At 40.4% G+C, this 20,220-nt stretch overlaps 1 protein-coding gene across 9 annotated transcripts in view; it reads left to right on the top strand.

Annotated features, from left to right (window-relative positions):
• Positions 1–20,220, top strand: part of ACYP2 (acylphosphatase 2) — a 155,195-nt gene that overhangs the window by 60,676 nt on the left and 74,299 nt on the right. For 4 of the 9 annotated variants that reach the window (XM_023746820.1, XM_023746815.1, XM_014447308.2 and 1 more), the window contains 2 exons: positions 8,418–8,434; positions 10,334–10,443. In XM_023746820.1, coding sequence (XP_023602588.1) covers positions 8,432–8,434; positions 10,334–10,443 — 113 coding nt within the window. In that variant the 5' untranslated portion in view covers positions 8,418–8,431. Of the gene's footprint in view, positions 1–3,109; positions 3,362–6,946; positions 7,055–8,417; positions 8,435–10,333; positions 10,444–20,220 lie in introns of those variants that run through there. The other 5 variants (XM_023746823.1, XR_002827008.1, XR_002827010.1 and 2 more) reach the window with 5 other exon arrangements.

Genomic DNA, 20,220 nt, shown 5'->3' with positions numbered 1-20,220 from the left:
CTGTTGACCCCCTCCCTCTCCCTCTCCCCCTCCTCCTCCCCTATCCCTCCCCCTCCCCCTCCCCCTGTCCCTCTCCCCCCTCCCCCTCCCCCTCGGGATCAAGCCTGCAATCCAGGCATGTGCCCTGACTGGGAATTGAACCATGACCTCCAGGTTCATAGGTTGATATTCAACCACTGAGCCATGCTGGCCGGGCAGATGCAGGCTTTTCAGTGCTAAATCTGGGACAGTCCTGAGCCAAACAGGATGGTTGATCATCTTAAGAGGAGAAGAGATGGTGACATCCCTAATCTTTTTAAAATTTGAACTAATTCAGCAGACTAGTTAAAAATTTACTAAATCCTCCCCCCAAAAAAAGAATTTACAAAATTCTCGTAGCCACATAAGGGAATATCAAGACAAATGAAGACATATTGAAAAGAACACATCTCCACAGAGAATTTTCAATCTAGGTTAGTCTTCCATTCATTCATTTATTGACTCAACACATTTTTATTGACTGCCTGCATATGCTAGGCATTGAGGGTGGGGATACATCAGTGAATAAGACAAACACGGAACCTGCCCTCATGAATCTGACTGACAAATGGAGAAGGCATTGAACCTGAGTGAAAAAAGGTGAAATGGAAATAATTCTCACCTTGATGTAGAGTTGGGAAGCTTAACTGAGTTAATGTCTGGAGACTCCATGAAAGGGAACATTATGTTACAATTATAATAACCACATGACCAGAGTCTTCTGAAAAGTCCTGATTTATAAGATCACATTTCCCCGTTTTTGCATGATGGAAAAAAAGGGGGCGGGGGCATGAATCTAGAAGTCAGGAGAACTAAGGCTTAGTTCTGGTTCAGATACTAACTTCTGTTTTCAGGAGTCATTAAGGTCTTTGTTCCTCAATTCCTTCACAATACTCTGGCCTCCTTAGAACACCTCACAGCTGCATTGTGCACTCATTTGTGAATAAAAGGCTAATATGCAAATTAACCCTAACAGCAGAACTGGAAATGACTGGTCACTATGACACACACTGACCACCAGGGGGCAGATGCTCAATGCAGGAGTTGCTCCCTGGTGGTCAGTGAGCTCCCACAGGGGGAGATCTGCTCAGGCACAAGCCAGGCTGATGGTTGCCAGTACAGCGGTGGTGGTGGGAGCCTCTCGCGCCTCCTCAGCAGCGCTAAGGATGTCCGACTGCAGCTTAGGCCTGCTCCCTGCTGGCAAGTGGACATCCCCCAAGGGCTCCTAGAGGGATGTCTGACTGCCAGCTTAGGCCCAATCCCCTGAGGAGCAGGCCTAAGCCAGCAGGTGGTCATCCCCCGAGGGGTCACAGACTGCGAGAGGGCACAGGCCGGGCTGAGGGACCCCCCCCTGAGTGCACAAATTTTTGTGCACTGGGCCTCTAGTTTTATATAAAGTTCTATATATTTTTAAGTTCACTAAATGTTCTAGGAATGTAACTACTATGTGAGCCAAGAGAAGATTAAACATTGTTTGCTGGGAGCATTACTAAGAAGTGTTCATTATTTTGAAAACTCATGGCTCAGCCAACAGTGCCCATGGTTTGTGCATCTCCAGTACCTGATCAAACTTGTGGTTGCTGGATTCACAGTGATAGTACCCGTAGGTCTGAGCCGTTCAGTGCCTAAGAGTTTACATTCTGATATATATTATTTTATTATAAGTGTGTGTTATTTATCCTTTGTTGTATCGTTAGATCATTATGTTGGTTCACAAATGTTTTGGGTAAATTATATTACCCATGCATTTCATTTCAGGATAGCAGAGGCAGCATTACAAAATGTTTGTTATAAAGAGCGGGCATTAGGCCTGATAGAGCTCTGGCCAGTAAAAACAAGCACAAGCCAAAAAACAGACACATAAACACAATCCACGAGTGGAAATAACATCTGGAGGATGTTGCGTCTGTTTCCCATAGGTTGGCTTGAGTTCTGGGGGCCTGGGTAGAGCTGAGCCTTGGACTCCTTTGAAAAGGCGCAGGGGCTTCTGTAAACGCCTCTTATTAGCCCTTAGCATTACCTTGACTCTGACCAGCCTCATCCTGGGTTACGCCTGTCTTCCTCTGGTGGATTGTTTGGTAACTGACCTTGCACACCAGCCATTTCTGTTCAGCCTCCATATTATTCCCTTCAGGACAGTGGAAATCAGTGTTTTTAGATGCTGAATCCAGATAAACCCAGATAGAAAAAACAAATCTGACTTCACTTTTACTTTCTGTATGGACAGGATTCATTAGCATATTTTCCATACAAATAGGGACTGTCAGGTACCATGTTATTCACCTCATGGCATTATGCCTGTTTTCAGGGCATATTTTAATATACTAGTAGCACAAAGGCAAAAGATTTAAACTGAAATGCTTGCTGTGTATTGTGGTTTAAACTTTCTGGTTGTCATGAAGCCTGAGGATGTTAGCTTTCTTTTTTTAACTTTTTTTTTTTTAATGTTAGCTTTCTACGTATATGCCACAGAATGAGCTCTCAAAAAAATTACCTAGAAAACTTAACTGAGCAGAAGAAACTTTGGGCAAAATTTTAAAATTTTAGCTCAATCTAGGCAGGGCCTCAGATACTTGATGATCACAGGCCATTTTAAATGATTAAATCTAGGCAATTGGGATGTTGCTGGAAAATAATCAAAACTACAAAAATGCTGTAATAGTGAACAGGAGATAAGCTTTCTTTTCTGTTTCCACTAACATAAAAGAATTTATATTTTTAAAAGTGTCTTGCCCCCAAATATGCCAGAATTCATGGAGAACACGGATGGAGGCCCACAGCCTCTGACTCCCTAGAGGCGGCGGGGGAGGCAGCCATCCTCCCAGGAATGGGCTCCGGCCGGCAGGTTCGGCGGACGCTCACCCGTTTAATACAAACTCAGCAGCCACAGCCGCCACAGCCTCCGCATCACCAATGAGCAGGTCTGTCCTTTCAAAAGCACTCATTTTGGGAACCGAGCTCCTGACGTCTGGGCACAGCACCGGCCTTACCGACACACACGGGGCGGGCGCGCCGCTCGGTCCCAGCAGAGGGGGGCGGGGGGGGGGAGCGAGCGGTTTGTCCTCCCGGCCGGTCCTCCCGGCGTCCCGCCGCCCTCGCTCCCGGCCCGTCCTCCCGGCGTCCCGCCGCCCTCGCCCCCGGGCCCGCCGTCTCATTTGCCGCCGTCCCGCGCGTGACCCGGCGCGGGGTGCGCCGCGCGGCCCCATGTGCCCCCTCCTGCTCGCAGTCGCCGCGCCCCGAACCCCGCTCCTCTCGCTCCTGCTCCTCCGCAGCGGGTTCGCCGCCATGTCTACCGCGGGGCCCCTCAAATCCGTGGACTACGAGGTGTTCGGGAGAGTGCAGGGTAGGGGACCCCCTACTGTGGGAGGCCGGGGAGGTGTCAGGGGAGGAAGGGAGAGGACAGAGAGGGGGTCCCCCTCCTGGGCCCGGACTTCCGCTCGGCCGTGACACAGCAGCCGAGGGGGAGGCGGCGAGATGCGCATGCGCTGGAGAGCGGGCCGGGCGGGGCGGGGGTGGTGGTCGGTGAGCTCGGGGAGGAGGAGGAGGAGGAGGAGGGAGGGGCCGGGCCATCCTCTCCTTTTTAATCTCCACATTTTCGGGGAGCTCCATGTTTCCCCTCCCCAGCTTCTGTGCGTTGGGGACTTTGAGATGAGGATCAGTAGGCTGAACACCTGTGTTTTTAGAGCATTTGTAGCCATGGCATGGTTTATCATGTTCCTTATGTTTCATTACAGTCCATCTAGACCAGCGGTTCTCAACCTGTGGGTCGCGACCCCTTTGGCGGTCGAACGACCCTTTCACAAGGGTCGCCTAAGACCATCCTGCATATCAGATATTTACATTATGATTCATAACAGTAGCAACATTACAGTTATGAAGTAGCAACGAAAATAATTTTATGGTTGGGTCACAACATGAGGAACTGTATTTAAAAGGGCCAGAAGTTTGAGAACCACTGAATTCTAGACTAATATATTCCGAAAGTTTGAAAGGGAAATCGATTAAGCTGTGCATGGGTTCTCTGATGTTTTACCAGCTCTCAGGTGAGCGCCAATGGCACCGTGCACATGGATTGTGGCCATCTGCTGGTTTCCCTGTGCTGTAGAAATGCAAGTGTGTTTTTGATAGTGTTAGCTTGGTGTTAGGAGTGGCTTCTACTTCCTTTTCTCGTCTTTGTTCCCGTAGCGTTTCATTTATAGTTCTGTTCTACTTCTTGATTTTACTTTAACCCATTTTGCTTTCCACTGCAGTTATTTGTGTACTCATGTCTGTGTCTCTCATTAGACAATAAGGACAGTATTTTGAAGGTCAAGCTGGTGGCTTGTTTTTATAGCCCCTGCACGCTGTGCTTGTCCTGGGGACTTCAGAAGTGTCTCAAATTAAAGTGCTTGGGATAGTTGACTTGGAGAAAACACCTTAGTGTGGTGCCCAGCTTAACACTCCGGTGTGGGGTGAATTTCCCGCCAAAATATAAGATGGCTCTGTCTTTTGGTTTTGTTCCATCCACCAAAAGGGTGGATTACAAACAAATATTTGGTAATACGCAGTTACAATCGGCCCGAGTTTACACGTTTCCCGCACTCCACCGCAAATCTATATGAACCGAGTTAAAGACGGCTCCCGCGGAGTACGCGCAATTCACGCGAGCTGACTTAACTCGTTTCCCCCACTCCAAGTGTTAACTATTTGAAAGATGCTGTGGTGTGTGGCTCCAGGGGACAGACCCTGGATGGATGGAGAAAGGGTGAAATGAGGCAGAATTTTATTCCACATAAAGAAGGCCTTTCTAGCCACTAAGGTGTTTAAAATCACTAAGGGCTGCTTTGTAAGGTGGTGACTGTCTGCATTCAAAATTGACACCTGCAGTCAGACCCCAGGATGAAGGGGTACATTACAATAGGAAAATTTGATTTTGCATGAAAGGCGGCTGACATCGTATGATTTCTTGAATACCAGTATTTCTTTGTAGATTTAAAATAGTATTTCCTTTGCAATATTCACCTCAGAGTTGCTCACGGACACATCTTTGCACAGAGTGAGGTGCCATTGCAGCGGATTGAGCCTCGGCTGAGCAGCATATCGCGCTTGAGTCTTTCATAACTGAAGGGGCTGATGCCTGTCCCAGTTTCCAGAGCAGTGTGTCTGTACAAAACCTGTCCGTGTCATATCAGCTTCCTTGCTCTTTAGCAGACGAGGTGGAAGCAGTGCAGAGAGGCCACAAAAGCCCATAGGAACGGCTCCCACACAGGCTGCGTCCCATGAGTGCTCTGCTCCAGCCAGTGCCAATCGGCTGCAGAAAATCTGTCCCCAATTGGCTTCTTGTTTTCTTTGTGTGCCTCCTTCTGTTGCACAGTATGCTTCAGACTAGGGATCAGGACTCTCAGAAAGATTCTGGGGAAATTCCAAGTGGATTATGGAGCTTTGAATGCTAATTCCCGCGTGGTTCATTGCTTCTCAAAGTTAACGGGCCTGGAGGTCCTGTCACCTCTTGCTGCGAATTCCTTCTAAGGCTTTAAAATAGGGGCCGTGGTTGAGGGGCTGAGTAAATAACACCTCTCTTCATTGTGTGAGTTATTGATTGACAAGTAAGGCCAAGACTAAAGCAGAGCCTGGCTGGTGTGGCTCAGTGGGTGAGCATAGACCTATGAACCAGGAGGTCCAGGATACATTCCCAGTCAGGGCACATGCCCAGGTTTCTGGCTCGATCCCTGGTAGGGGGGCGTGCAGAAGGCAGCCGGTCAATGATTCTCTCATCATCGATGTTTCTATCTCTTTCTCCCTCTCCGTTCCTCTCTTAAATCAATAAAAATATATTTTAAAAAAATAATAAAGCAGGGTTTGGGGGATGTGGTGTGTTTCTTCAGGTAAGTGCACCTTGTTATAAGCTGTACTGCCAAATCAGACACCGCCGCCAGGCACTGGCAGGCCTCCCTGTGGGCAGGGCAGAAGGCATGACCTCTGAGGGTAACTCACTCCCAGGAGAAGGTGGGAAAGGAAGCACTTGGGCTGTGCATGGTTCTCCTTCCAAATGTACCCATTAGATTGGTCACTCCTTATCTCAAAGGAGGAATCAGAAACAGGGTAGAGAGTGTAGAGAGTGGCCAAGGGTGGCACATTGATGGCTATTCCTCCTCAAAGAAGGAACTATCCTGAGGGCAAAGAAGTTTTCTCCTCCAGAAGGAAGTTATAAAATCTAGAGGGAGCACAACTGTTTAGTCCTGGTTTCAGTACTGCAAGATGATCTGGACTGCAGGGTTTTTGGTGTGGAGTGATAGGAAAAGTCAGGGAAGCGGTGTGGTCCCAAACTGGAGAATGACTGCTGTTCTCCCACAGGTAGAGGTGGGAAGGACCAACATCAGCAGGCCCTTGGTTGAGGCTTGCAGGAAAGCTCTGACAGGGGCGTCCTCAGCCAAGGTTTTCCCTTTCTACTCTCCCTGCTCCTGACTGTAGGGTGACTATGATTTGCGCTCCAGCAGCCCTCCCAAAACCTAGAGGGAAAGGCCAAGGACATCACAGGGGCCTTGGCCCTGACTTCCCCGAGGGATGGGGGAAGGGGGGCATGGGGAATGAATGCTAAAGGAAAATGTGAGGGGGCTTCCTTTTGGGGTGATGGGAATGTTCTGCAATTAGCTACTGGTGATGGTTGCAAAACTGTGAATCTACTAAATATCACTGTATATTTAGTATACTTTGAACACTTTAAAAAGGGGTATTTAATATTATATGAATTATATCTCAATTTTTTTAAAAGTCTCTCTCTCACACACACACACACACACACACAAAGGAAAGCAAAATACTCTCAGGTGCTGCTGATGCTGCTGGTCCATGGACCACTCTTGGAGCAGGAAAAAGCTGGACCAGATGTTTCCAATGTCTGTTTACTTCAGTTGCATTGCGCTTATTTTTCATGATGCTAACCTAACAGCAGGCAGCGCTCTTCACTGTTGAGGAGCTCAGAGGGGAATATGCACAGTGCAGCAGTGACCAAACCTTCAACTCTACTTGGGCCTTCCAGGATCGTCTCACTCTTAGGGTAAACCACTGTACACGGGCCCACAGTTGTGCCGTTTTCTCTCCTGTTTTGTCTCTCTCTCTTCTACATGGTGTGAAAATTTTCTTGAGTTTTCTGGCACTTTCTTTTATATCTGCTAGCTAATGTCTTTCCCTCCAACTATATAACAGATTCCCTTTCAGATCAATACTTCCACTCATCATTCCTCCACCTTTTATATGTAGCATTTAAAATATTTTTATAGCCCTACAAAAATTCCATTTGTGAGGTTATCTTGTTTTTATTGCTTTACTACTCTTTTTCTTTATATTCTTTTGGTGCTACAATACACTATCATCAAGAAACAAATGATATTTCTTATTATAAATCCACTTACAGAATTACATAAAATTACCTAACCCACTGAATCCTTCTGTATTTTCTTAACCAGGCTCAATTGTTGTATATTGAAGCAATATCTTTTGCCTGATTCATCCCCTGTGATTTCCCGAGTTTTTTCTTCTAATTTTTTTTTCAAATGAGATATAATTTAAATTCAGTAACATTCACCTCTTTTAAAAATAATTTTATTGATTTCAGAGAGGAAGGGAGAGGGAGAGCTAGAAACATCAATGATGAGAATCATAGATCAGCTGCCTTCTGCATGCCGCACACTGGGGATCTAGCACTCAACCCAGGCATGTGCCCTGACTGGGAATCCAACCCCGATCTCCTGGTTCATAGGGCAGCGCTCAACCACTGAGCCACACCGGCTGGGCTAACATTCACCCTTTTTAGTGAACAGTTTCATGGGTTTGAAACATGCAGACAGTCATGTAATCACCACAGTGGAGATATACAGAGCGCTGTCATCATCCCCCAGAGTTCCCGGGTGCCCTTTGCAGCGCTCCTCTCTCCCCTCTCAACCCTTTGCAACTGATGTTTCCTGTCCCTGTAGTTTGCCTTTTCCAGAAGGTGGAATTAACATTAAAACAGAAACATTTTATTACATTTCAACTTAGATTTAGTCCTTGTCGTTAAAGAAGAAATTCTAAAAGCTGAGGATAGGTAAATGTTATATCAAATATACTCAACTGACCTTGTAATAAGCATTTGATTTTAGTTAGCATTTTAAAATAGACTAAATATACTGTTTGGCATTTTATCATACTTTGAATGATATATTCAGATTACTAATTTTTCCCAAAAGTGATCTTCCCTTTATCTTTTTATTTTAAAAGAAAATAAATTTTTACAACACATTTTGAATATATTCAGACATTAAAAATTTTGTTCATTTCATTTACTTACTATTGAATAAAATAGGTGAAAATTAAGTTAGGAAATATATGATTTTTTTTAAAGGTAGACAAGCTGACTTTATTTTTATCTTTCTTTTATACAGGTGTCTGCTTCAGAATGGTAAGTCAATATAATCTGCTTTTGGTGGGGGGTGGTGGTACATTTTTTTCTCCACAGTTATTTCTAATCACAAATATAGAGCAGCTTTCTACTTAGTGCTGGTCTACTGCTTATTTCCCATCCTTGACAGCAAATAAAAATGTATTTTTTATTTCTTCACATACAAATTACTGGTTGAGGTTTTTATGAGAGCTGTCTTTACAAAGTAGTCTATTAAAAACATTACAGCGTTCTTAGCCTTTAGCTAATATTTTCTATGAATTTCAAAATAACTCTCTTGAGGTGGTTAAGTTAAACCTTTTGATTAGGTATATTAATACAAATATGGGATCTTCCACTTGTTCTGGATGGAAGAAACCCTCTACCCAAGGGCATGTGTCTCAAATTGCATAACGAAACATGCTCATGTTGCATAACGTAGTGGTCCCCAGGTTTCTATAAGTTAAAACTACTTGTTGCCTTTAAAATATTGATTTTGTTATTATACTCCTTTCCTAAAAGTTAAATGTGACTTGTATTTTCACCGACTTATCTGAGCCGGCAGACCCTAGATTAGGTCTCTGTTCCTAACCTCTGAGTACTCTAACAGGTCCCACCTATATGCCTCCACATTTTGACATAGTTGTATCCTCTACAGATCAGATTGTCTCTTTTTTTGTTATTACCTATGAGAGCTTGACTTACTTTCAGAACCAGCTCATACATCAACCCTAGCTGTAACCATCTTAGTTTGGGTTGCTTCATATTGTTTGGAACGTAGAGAGAGATCGTGGTCACCCTGGCTTCCAAACAGAACATGTCTTTAAAAAGTTCTAGTTAGAATGGGTCCACAAGAATTTTAGTATGATGTAGTTAAAATGACTCAAAATAAAAATTTTGCTAGGATTTGCCCTGGCTGGTGTGGTTTGGTTGGGCATCATCCAGTGCACCAAAAGGTTTGCAATTAGATTGCTGGTCAGGGCACATGCCCAGGTTTCGGACTCGATCCCCAGTAGAGGGAGTGCAGGAGGCAGCCCATCGATGTTTTGCTCTTACATTGATGTTTCTTTCTTTCCCTTCCTCTCTTTCTCTAAAAATAAATTTAAACAAAATTTAAAAAAAATATTTCTAGGTTTTTATTTGCCAGTAGCATAAGTGAATTTGGAACCAGGAAAAGGACTTAAAAAACACACAACCTATTAAGAATAATAGGAAGCCCTAGCTGGTTTGGCTCAGTGGGTAGAGCATCAGTCTTTGGACTGAAGGGTCCTGGGTTTGATTCTGGTCAAGGGCATATGCCCAATTTGCGAGCTCGATCCCCAGAAGAGGGAGGGCAGGAGGCAGCTGGTCAATGATTCTCTCTCATCATTGATGATTTATATCTCTCTTCCTCTCCCTTCCTCTCTAAAATCAATACAAATATATTTTTAAAAAAAGAATAATAAGAAAAATAAATTTACCTAGAGAATTATAACATTTGTTATAATTCAGAAAGCAACAGAATATTTTAACCCAGTACTTTCTGTTGCTTAAAACTGGATATTTTTCTCAGTGATTGGGAATTTTAGAGTGGTCATCATTAGAAACCCAGATTAACAATGTAATTTTGTGTTAGCTGATGCAAGGGAATGCAACTGAATTTTATTAATCCCCAAACACATCATAAAAACTGTGTTTTGAAGTAATTCCCAGGATCAGTTTATTTTCTCACAACATGCTTGTCTTTACTGACAGTGGAATTTAACAAAAATTCCACTTAAGTGAAGTTTGTTATAAATAGAGGTATTAATTACTGTTGGTCAGTTGTATAATTTTAGGAAGAAATTATCAGCTTAGTGCTTTTTGAATGTTAGAATCAAGTGTTATAAATTCTGACGTTTGATGATGGACTTTCTTTCTCTTGTTTTCTCCTGAAACCAGTACACAGAAGGTGAGGCTAAGAAAATAGGAGTGGTTGGCTGGGTGAAGAATACCAACAAAGGCACTGTTACAGGTCAAGTGCAAGGCCCTGAAGAGAAAGTCAACTCCATGTAAGTAGCAAGACTAATAACACACTCATGCCATTTATGAACTTAATGTTTCACTGGATAATAGAATATAGTATCGATGTGCCAAATTCGGTTTGTAGATTATAACTAAACTGACATGCTTTTAGGCAGACCAACAAAGAAATTTTTAGAATTAGGAATGGAATTTCTGCCTTTAGGAATGGATTTCCCATGTGGACAGGCTCTCAAAAAGATCAATGGCACCACTCTCCAATCTCTATGAATTGTGTTTTAATTCTTCTCTGACATGTGGGAAATATCCAGGATCCACGTATCTCTATCTGAAGTGGTTGTGATAGAAGCATATGCCTTAAGATGCTTGAAGTTCTTTCCCCCCAATATATTTTATTGATTTCAGAGAGAAAGAGAGAGGGAGAGAGAGATAGGAACATCAATGATGAAAGAGAATCACTGATTAGCTGCCTCCTGCATGCCCCCTACTGGGGATCAAGCCTGTTACCCAGGCATGTGCCCCTACTGGAAATCAAACTGTGACCTCCTGGTTCATAGGTCAACATTCAACCACTGAGCACACCAGCCAGGCTTGAAGTTCTTAAAGTAGCCTTCAAGGCAAAAAGATTATCATCTCCTTTTTATTGTTTAAATATATTTTAAAAAATCTAATTGTGGAGCATTTGAGGTCTTGCTCCCAGTATGTCATCAGTTTGGCTGAAATAAACTCATAAAAATTCTAAAAAAAAAAAATCCAATTATAATTTTATTTTTACTATCAGTGAAAGTATGTTTAATGAGCTCTATGGTTATCATAATATGAATCCTTGCCCACCAAAGGAGACCAAATTCAGAAATACAGGAAAAAGTGCCCTGTCATTTTCAAAGGCCTTATCTTTTCAGGTTTGTAAATTCCACTGCTGTCTGCAGTCTTCGTAAAAAATAAATAAATAAATAGCTAACATTTATTGAGCATATGCAATATGTTAGGCAGTATGCTAAACACTTTACATAGGTTATCTTATGTAATTTTACAAGGATCTTCTGAGGGAGGTGCTAATTAATACCCAATTTATTTTCTTTTATTGTTTGCAATTTATCTTTGTTTTCACTGCTTAATATTTTCAGATTTAAAAAGCAGTGCTTTTTTGTTTATTGTAATAGGTGAAATGGTAAGATACAGAGAGGTATAAAAGCAAAGCTGATAATCTGCCCCTTCCCCTATGCTTCCTTCCCTTTGGGTAACCTGTGCCAACTTTCTGAAGCTTTCACTTTCATTTAAAAGGATTTAAGCCTGGCCAGTGTAGCTCAGTGGTCAGAGTGTTAGCCCGTGCACCAAAGGGTCTCGGGTTCGATCCCTGGTCAAGGGCATGTACCTGGGTTGCAGGTTTGATCCCCAGCCCCAATCAGGGCGTGTGCGGGAGGCAACCAGTCGATGTGTCTCTCTCACATTGATATTTCTTTCTCTCTCTCTCCCACACCCTCCCTCCCTTCCATTCTCTCTAAAAATCAATGGGAAGAATATCCTCAGGTGTGGATTATGCACAAAAAAAGTATTTAGGCATACATTTATAATTAAGGTTTGGTTGCTTTTACTGAAATAGAATACTTAATGCATATTTTTCTGTAATTAGTTTTGTCGTTTGATGGATATTCATCAGTAAATGTATAACTACCAGCTCCTTATTTTTATAATTTCTTTATTTATAGGTACTTACTTGTGCTTGTGTATAAAACTGCACCCCAACTTGAAAAGTGGGGTCGAAAAATTCAATTTTATTAAATGTTAATGGAAAACAATATTTTTGGGTAGGATTGTCACAACATGCACAAAAGATTGTAAGACCTAATATAGGATTTAATATTGTACCGGACTAATAGTTCACTGCACAAGGAAATGCCAAATGACCAGGAGGGAGATTGAGGATGGGGACTATGTGGAGGAGGGACACTCATGCCAATTATGTTATATCCTAACTCATGTTGTAGCAGGTTTCTGATTAACATCAGTGCAATCGTATTATACATTCTGCTCATTTTTTTCTTCCCACCCCCTGCGCATCCCTGCCCCTCCCCCCTCACACTACCAGTAATCTGTGCTGGGGACCTGGTGCATTTCCTTCTGTATTTGTCTCCATGTTCACCTTTCATGCGCACGCGCCGCACACACACTCACACACACACATTGGGCGGACATACCTTTGGGTTGTGATCAATGTTTGTTTTTTAAAAATGGGATTATTGTATATGCACTTCTCTCTATCTCACTTTTATCATTAAAAAATACACCCAGAAAAATTTCTCCAAGTCAAATGGTATAGCTTAATCTATTGTTTTTAATAGCTGCTTATAATTCTACAGTATAAATGTACCATTATTTATTACCTTATTGTTGGGAACTCATTTTGTTACCTCGTGTTTTTTGGTGGTTTTTTTGTTTTTGTTTTGGCCATAAGAGCAATACTATAATAAACATTTTATTGGTTACTTTATTTTTATGGGATAGATTCCCAGGAGTGTGATTTGTTGGTTGAAGTGTCTGTGTACTGTTAACTTAAAAATATTTGTCAGATTGCTTTCAAAACAGTTCTAAACAAATTACATTATTTTTCTCTTTATCTTGTCAGTAACTTTTCTTTTATCTGATTGGGGATGGAGTAATCTATGACTTTTTACTATTATTTGCATTTTTAACTTTTATAAACTCAAATATGGCTCTCTTTTCTTTCTGGTTAATAAACAGACTGTAAAAGTTGTTTCCTAGGTTTCTGTCTAACTCTTTGATGCTTTATTTATTACATTGCTTATTTACTCCATCTGGAATTTGTTTTTATTTTATGAGATTGGGGACTGACTATATTCTACCAGATGGATAGCCAGTTGTGCCAGCACCGTTTATTAAATAATCACTCTTTCCCATTGAATTGAAATACATTTTTGTCATATATATTAAAATCTCATATCAACTGGGTTTTATTTCTGGATTCTCTGTTCTACTGATTATATGCCTAGAGTAATGTTCCATATTGATTTAATTAAAGTGGCTATCTTATATATATTCTTTCTTTTTCATTCATTTATTTGTTTTACTGGGTATTTTCACTCTAAACTTTAAGATACTTTTATCCATTTAATTGGAATTACATTTGTGTTATTGAAAACTTACCTGATTGTCTTATAAACATGCTTGTTAAAATAAACTTTATTTTTAGAAGTTTATATTTACAGAAAAATTGTGAAGATAGAACAGTTTCCATATATTCTCTACCCTGTTTCCCCTATTAACATTTTACATTAGTATGATGTATGTTACAGTTAATGAATCCATATTGATGCATTAGTATTAACTACAATCCTTATATCATTCATTCATATTTCCTCAGCATTTACCTAATGTTCCTTTTCTCTTTTAGGAACACAAATTTAACTTGCTTTTTTTAAAAAAAAAATATTTTATTGTTTTTTTTTACAGAGAGGAAGGGAGAGGGATAGAGAGTTAGAAACATCGATGAGAGAGAAACATCGATCAGCTGCCTCCAGCACACACCCTACTGGGGATGTGCCCACAACCAAGGTACATGCCCTTGACCGGAATCAAACCTGGGACCCTTCAGTCTGCAGGCCGATGCTCTATCCACTGAGCCAAACCGGTTAGGGCTTAACTTGCTTTTTAATTCTACATTGTTATGATATTAAGAAACTTAATATTCAGTTATCCCATCTAAGAAGATGGATGTCTTTTCATTTGCTCAGATTTTTATTTTATTTATTTATTTTTCTAAATATATTTTCATTGATTTCAGAGAGGAAGGGAGAGGGAGAGAGAGAGGTAGAAACAATGATGAGAGAGAATCATTGATCAGCTGCCTCCTGCACGCCCCCTACTGGGGATCAAGCCTGCAACCCGGACATGTGTCCTTGACCGGAATCAAACCTGGGACCCTTCAGTCCATAGGCCGATGCTCTATCCACTGAGCCAAACCAGCTAGGGCTGCTCAGATTTTTAAATTTACCATTCAATATGATTTTATAGTTGTCATCATATGCTCTTCTTGCTGAGTTCTTCCTAAGCTAGGTATGTGCCTTGATCAGGAATCTAACATGCAACCTCTTTTGGTATACTGGATGATGCTCCAACCAACTGAGCCACCTGGCCAGGGCTCTAGCTTCCTTTAAGTCCATTCATCTCCCTATTTATTTAGGTGTTACAGTTGTGTATTTTAATTATGTATTTTAAACCTGACAAGACATTAATTTTTTTAAAGTAAATATTTTTTGAAGAGGGGGACTTGCATATATTTGACATTTTTGTTGCTCTTTTTTCCTTCCTAATTCTTTGGTCTTCTGTGTAGGAATATTTTCATTCTGCTAAAATATGTTCTTAAAGTATTTTATTTAATATGGGCCTGCTGGTGATGTGTATCTCAGTTTTTGTTAGTCTCTACATGTTTTTATTTTACCTTCATTCTTGAAAAATATCTGCTTTGCTGTCTATAGAATTCTAACATGGTAGGTTGTTTTTTTTCAGTATTCTATGGATATACCATTTAGTGTTTTGTCTCCCATTGTGTTGTCTTAAAGTTGGCCGTCAGTTTTACATGTTGCTTCTTTAAAGTAACTTAGCTACATTTAGGATGGCAACAATAATAAAACTGCCATTTACAGTTTGCAATAGTAAATATAACATTAGGCCTGTTCGTTGGTTTAGTTTGTTTTCTCCGGTAATGTTTAGATCTCACAATACAGATGCCGAGAAGGCATGAAGTCAGGGTTCATCCAGGGCTGGTCTTGCCAACTGCAAAGAGCAGAGGTGAGAGAGCAGGGACTTGAGGGTATTTACAGGGGTGTGACTATCATGATGAATTTTGGAATTTTGTTTGGGCAAGAAGAGAAATGAACTGGGAGTAAATGGTTGGGCAGTGAGAAATGGTTGCCTTCTTGGATTTTGGGTCTAACAATTTGTCACAGCTCTCGAGTACAGTTTCATCGCACTGGTTCTAGAATCAGTGGAGTCCGCTCAGAAAGGAAGGGCTGGAGTGGCCGGTGTGGAACATCCCTGATGTCTCTTGCTCCAGGTGACGGAGGGTCCAGTGTGGGTGGGCTCTTTCCCTGACTCCTCCACCCCCACCCCCGTGTTCATTGGGTCTATAAGTGGACTTCACCTGAGCATTGCCAAGTGGAAATTCCTCCTGAAAGATACTGAAAAATTTTCATATTTTGGTGTTGTCATGACTTTCTCTTTTACAGCTTTTTATTATGGGATGTTCAAATATATACATGAATAGGGAGAACAGGACAATGAACCCCAGGTGTCTATTGCCCAGTTTCAGTAACATTTAATTTCTGACTTTCTTGTTTCCCATGTTCCTCCAACTTTGTTGTTGTTATTATTTGAATATTTAAAGCAAATTTTCTGCATTATATTATTCCTCTGTAAGTTACCTTGGATAATATGAAACTGCCAATATTTGACAACATTTTTACCTATAAAACGGCTATTTCAGATTGTTTGATCTAATATTTTCCTGTTTTCCTAACAGAAGTACTATGAACCTATTAATATATTTTTCTAAACCCCACAGCAGATCTATCTCCAAATGTCAAAGTGCTTCCCATATCGGTGACCCTTTTCCTGGGAGCCTGTCTTCCTCATAGTCTTGGTTTAAGCCTGTTCCACACCAGGAGTGGGTTCCTATCTCCTCAGTCATGTTTTCATCTTTCTTGATTTAATCCCTTGTTTTATTGAAACACAATTCTCTATAAACTTCCCAAGGAAAAGTGCATGAGAGAACGAAAAAATTGTCTTACTGCCTACCTTTATTTGCTCTCATACTTGATTGTTTGTTATAAAAATCTATGCCAAAAATAATCTCCCATTCAGAATTTTAAAGGCATAGCTCCATAACTTCTTGTGTTGCTGTTGAGAGATTTGATATCATTTCCACATAAAGGAGTGGGAGTTACGCCTGTTTATTCCTTTCAGAAAGTTTTTAAGATGTTCATTTTATCCCTATTTCTGCATTTCCACAAGCCTCTGTCCATGTTTTAATTTCACTTTAGCCAAACCGGTTTGGCTCAGTGGATAGAGCGTCGGCCTGCGGACTCAAGGGTCCCAGGTTCGATTCCGGTCAAGGGCATGTACCTTGGTTGCAGGCACATCCCCAGTAGGGGCGTGCAGGAGGCAGCTGATCGATCTCTCTCATCGATGTTTCTAACTCTCTGTCCCTCTTCCTTCTTCTCTGTAAAAAATCAATAAAATATATTTAAAAAAAAGAAAACTTAATATTAAAAAAAAAATAAATGCTGGGCTCTGGGAAGAAGAGAGTTGTCTTTTTTTTTTTTTTTTTTTTTGACAATTTTCTTTCCCTCTCTCTTCTTGGGTCTCCTCTTTTGAAACTTCTATATGGACCTGATCCTCTGATTTTCAACTTTTCTCACTAGTTTTCAAACTATTATCTGGGAAATGGCCTCAACTTTGTCTTCCATTCTCCCCTATTAATTTTTTCTTTCTATTGCTATATTTTAATTTTTCTACTTTATAGCATCTTGTTTTTTCATATCTCTGAGGATATTGTGTGTTTTTCTTTTTGAAGTTTTCTTCTGCTTTTTGCATTGTTTCTGTTTCCTCTAACTTCCTTTTCTTTTACCTCTCCTTGCCTTTTCTTTGTTTTCCGTTTTGCTCCTCTCTTTCCTACTGCAGACTTGCCTTACAGTCATATTTTCAGCAACTTGCTCATAAATATGAACAGACAGCCAAGAATAAACATACTTTTAAGGAAATTTTCCAACATGTAATTGTAGACTTGTTGGCTCGAGGAATAGTGGTGACTGATGGAGAGTTGGCCTTCTTGCTGGGGAACCTCCAAATGTTAAATCAATAGGTCTTCTTGTCTGCAGTCCCTTGTGCCTTCAAACCCCGAGTCTTCTGTGGGTTCCAATTGTTTTCTTGCTTCTGCAGCCACTTTGGCTACAATGTCCTTTGTTTTTCTATGTTGTTGATTCCTCCTCCATCTGTTTTCCTTCTGATTTGTTGAAATATCTTTTTCAGGTTATAGTTTTGTATCAACTAGGAATATTTTCAGCTGCAAGTTAATAGAAAACCAGACTTAAAATGAATAAAACAGTTAAGGGTTCTTATTTCTCAGTAACAAGAAGTCTGGGGGTAGGTGGTTACTGGCCTTCGGCTCAGTAGCTCAGTGATATGAGGACCAACCTCCGTGGTTCCCTTGGCCTTTCCCTCCTGGTCAGAAATGGAAAAGTGCAGCAGCACATAACATCCACAGTCAAGGCAGGAGAAGGCAGGAAGGGGTAAGGATTGTGCTGCTTTCCCAGAACTTGGTTGTCATCAGTGTGTGGACAGTGTTTGAAGCCATGTACATGGTTGGGTTTTTGCAGGGAGAGCTCATGTGATAACAGGCAAGCAGGAACCAGATACCAGAAAATAATGTAAATCAAACATTTTATCATGTTTTAACAAACATGATAAAATGCCATTACAATGAAAAATATTTAAAGAATGAATCTATTCCTCTAGCATCTACTATGTGCCGTACAGTGATTAAGGTACTGAATTATAAAAAAAAATTAAACCACAGTAAGAAAAGTTAGGGAAATTAGTTGTAAGGTCAGACTAAAGGTGCTGCATTTGTAAGCTATATGAATGTTGCCTTATTTTCTGCTAGTTACTAGAAAGAAACCTTTAAAAAAAATTTTATTATTTTTTGGAATGCTATGACAATAAGCCACAGAAATCAAAGTTAAATTGCCTTTAAAAATACAGGTGTGATTTCTTCCCAAGTTATTGAAATGTGGAATTCTACAGGGATCAACATTTAGAGGCGGCCTGGCTGTGATTGTAACGGTCCTGCTTTATTTTTGCTAAGGAGCCAGCAGCATCCAAGAACACACTGCAGGGTGTGTGTGTGTGCATGTGTGTGTGTGTGTGTGTGTGTGTGTTCTTCCCTGTTTGTGTTTTATTTTCTCAGAAACAATGGTGGCTTTCTTTAGCAATTTGCATTATATGTTTTGGATTGTAGAGGTAGGTTCTGCCAACATTTTTGATGCATAGAAACCATTTTGAATTTATTGTTTTATTAAACCTATTTTTTCCCAAAATTAAATAAAAATATTTTCTGATTTTTGGCAATCATTTTAAATTAATGTGTAGAGTTATGACACTGAGCATAAACCTTTGACTAAATCTACACAAAATATATTTTTCTTAAAGACTAAATAGTAATTTTGCACACAAAAAACAACCCACAACAAAACAACAACAACCAAAAAATTCTCCCCACAAAACTGAAAACATTTGAATTTGGAGACAGTGAGCCAAATTCTAAAAGTCAAATTACATCTTGGTTGCTACATACTTTTCAAACTATATGTCATGCATCTGTTCTCTGCACTTCAAAGCATCATTCACAGACTGGGGTATGTATAAAAGAGGATGATCAAATACGTCATAATACAAGGAATGCTCGGCGGCACTGTGGATATTTAGGCTGGAAAAAAGAATACTTGAGGGAATAACGATAGTTTACTTCTAAAGGGTAGATGTTCCCTGTTGTTCCAGAGGTGATCATTTTCGTTGTGGCTATGAGTGAATTCACTTATTTCATCTGATAAAGAATGTTCTTGTAAAGGCACCTCATGTATCTAATGGTGGAATTTTATCAATAACGAGGAGTCTGTGTCAGGGGTTGGCAAACTACAACCTTGAGCCAGACCTGGCCCATTACCAGTTTTGTAAATGAGGGTTTACACAGCCACATCCACTCATTCGTATTTTGTCTGCTGTTGCTTTTGTGTTACCCCCAGGAGTTGGGTACTTGCAACCCAGACCTGATGGCCACAAAGCCTAAAATGTTTATTATCTGTTCCTTTACAGAAAAAGTTTGCTGACCCCTAGTGTAGATTTCAGACAAGTCAAGGGTTTACAGAAGCTCTAACTCATTGGATGATGGTAAATTAGCATAGGTGACTTCTAAGGTTCTGTCCAACTAAGATTCTATGGTTCTATACAGAGTCAACAATATACATGTAGTTAAGATGTGTTCACAGCTTAAGAGTTAGAAGTAGAATAGAGTCACCAATATAATTGTATTTATCTCTCCCACAGATACTTAGCATTTGTGTGAAATGTAAAATTTTAACAGCATTCTGCTTTAACTATGAAATGCCATTGTTTATCTTTTTAAAAAAATTATCTTTATTGTTGAAAGTATTACAGATGTCTCTTTTTTTACCCCATGGACTCCCTCCCTCCACTCCCTCCCTCTCCCCAGCTGTTTCACCATTTCCAGCTGTTAAACTAGTGGATTGGAATGAAGCAATGGATTTTGTGAACAATTCAGTAGTGTCAGATTCAAAGTTATTTAATATTTTTTAAAAATAACTTCCCTCTGGTAGACCATTAGTGGCATTACTTTCTATGTAACCAGAGTTGTTAGTTTTTTATGACTTTTCACCTGAGAATCCCAAAGCACTTTACTAATATTTTATACCTTATTCATAAAGTCCTTCTTACACAAACAGATGTGGTTAGTAAGAAAGTACCCATTGGATGTTCTGTTTGTGCCTGTGTTTTCCATTGGATGTTCTACTGAAATATAGAAGACTTGGACATTTTTCAGGAGAACAAAAATTCATTGAGGAGCTATAACTTTGGGAAATAATTTTAGTGTAACCTAATTATATAAATTACTGGGAAACTAGAAACATGAAAAATACCTATAGTAGAGTTGGAGTTCTAACATCAGGTTTTAGACTTCAAATACTAAGTTATTTATTTTCCTTTGGAATATA

This window comes from Myotis lucifugus, unplaced genomic scaffold (assembly GCF_000147115.1).
Source record: "Myotis lucifugus unplaced genomic scaffold, Myoluc2.0 scaffold_6, whole genome shotgun sequence".
In the NCBI taxonomy this organism is placed as follows: domain Eukaryota; kingdom Metazoa; phylum Chordata; class Mammalia; order Chiroptera; family Vespertilionidae; genus Myotis; species Myotis lucifugus.
Note: the sequence above shows the minus strand (reverse complement) of the source record. Positions and strands in the feature narration are given on the sequence as shown.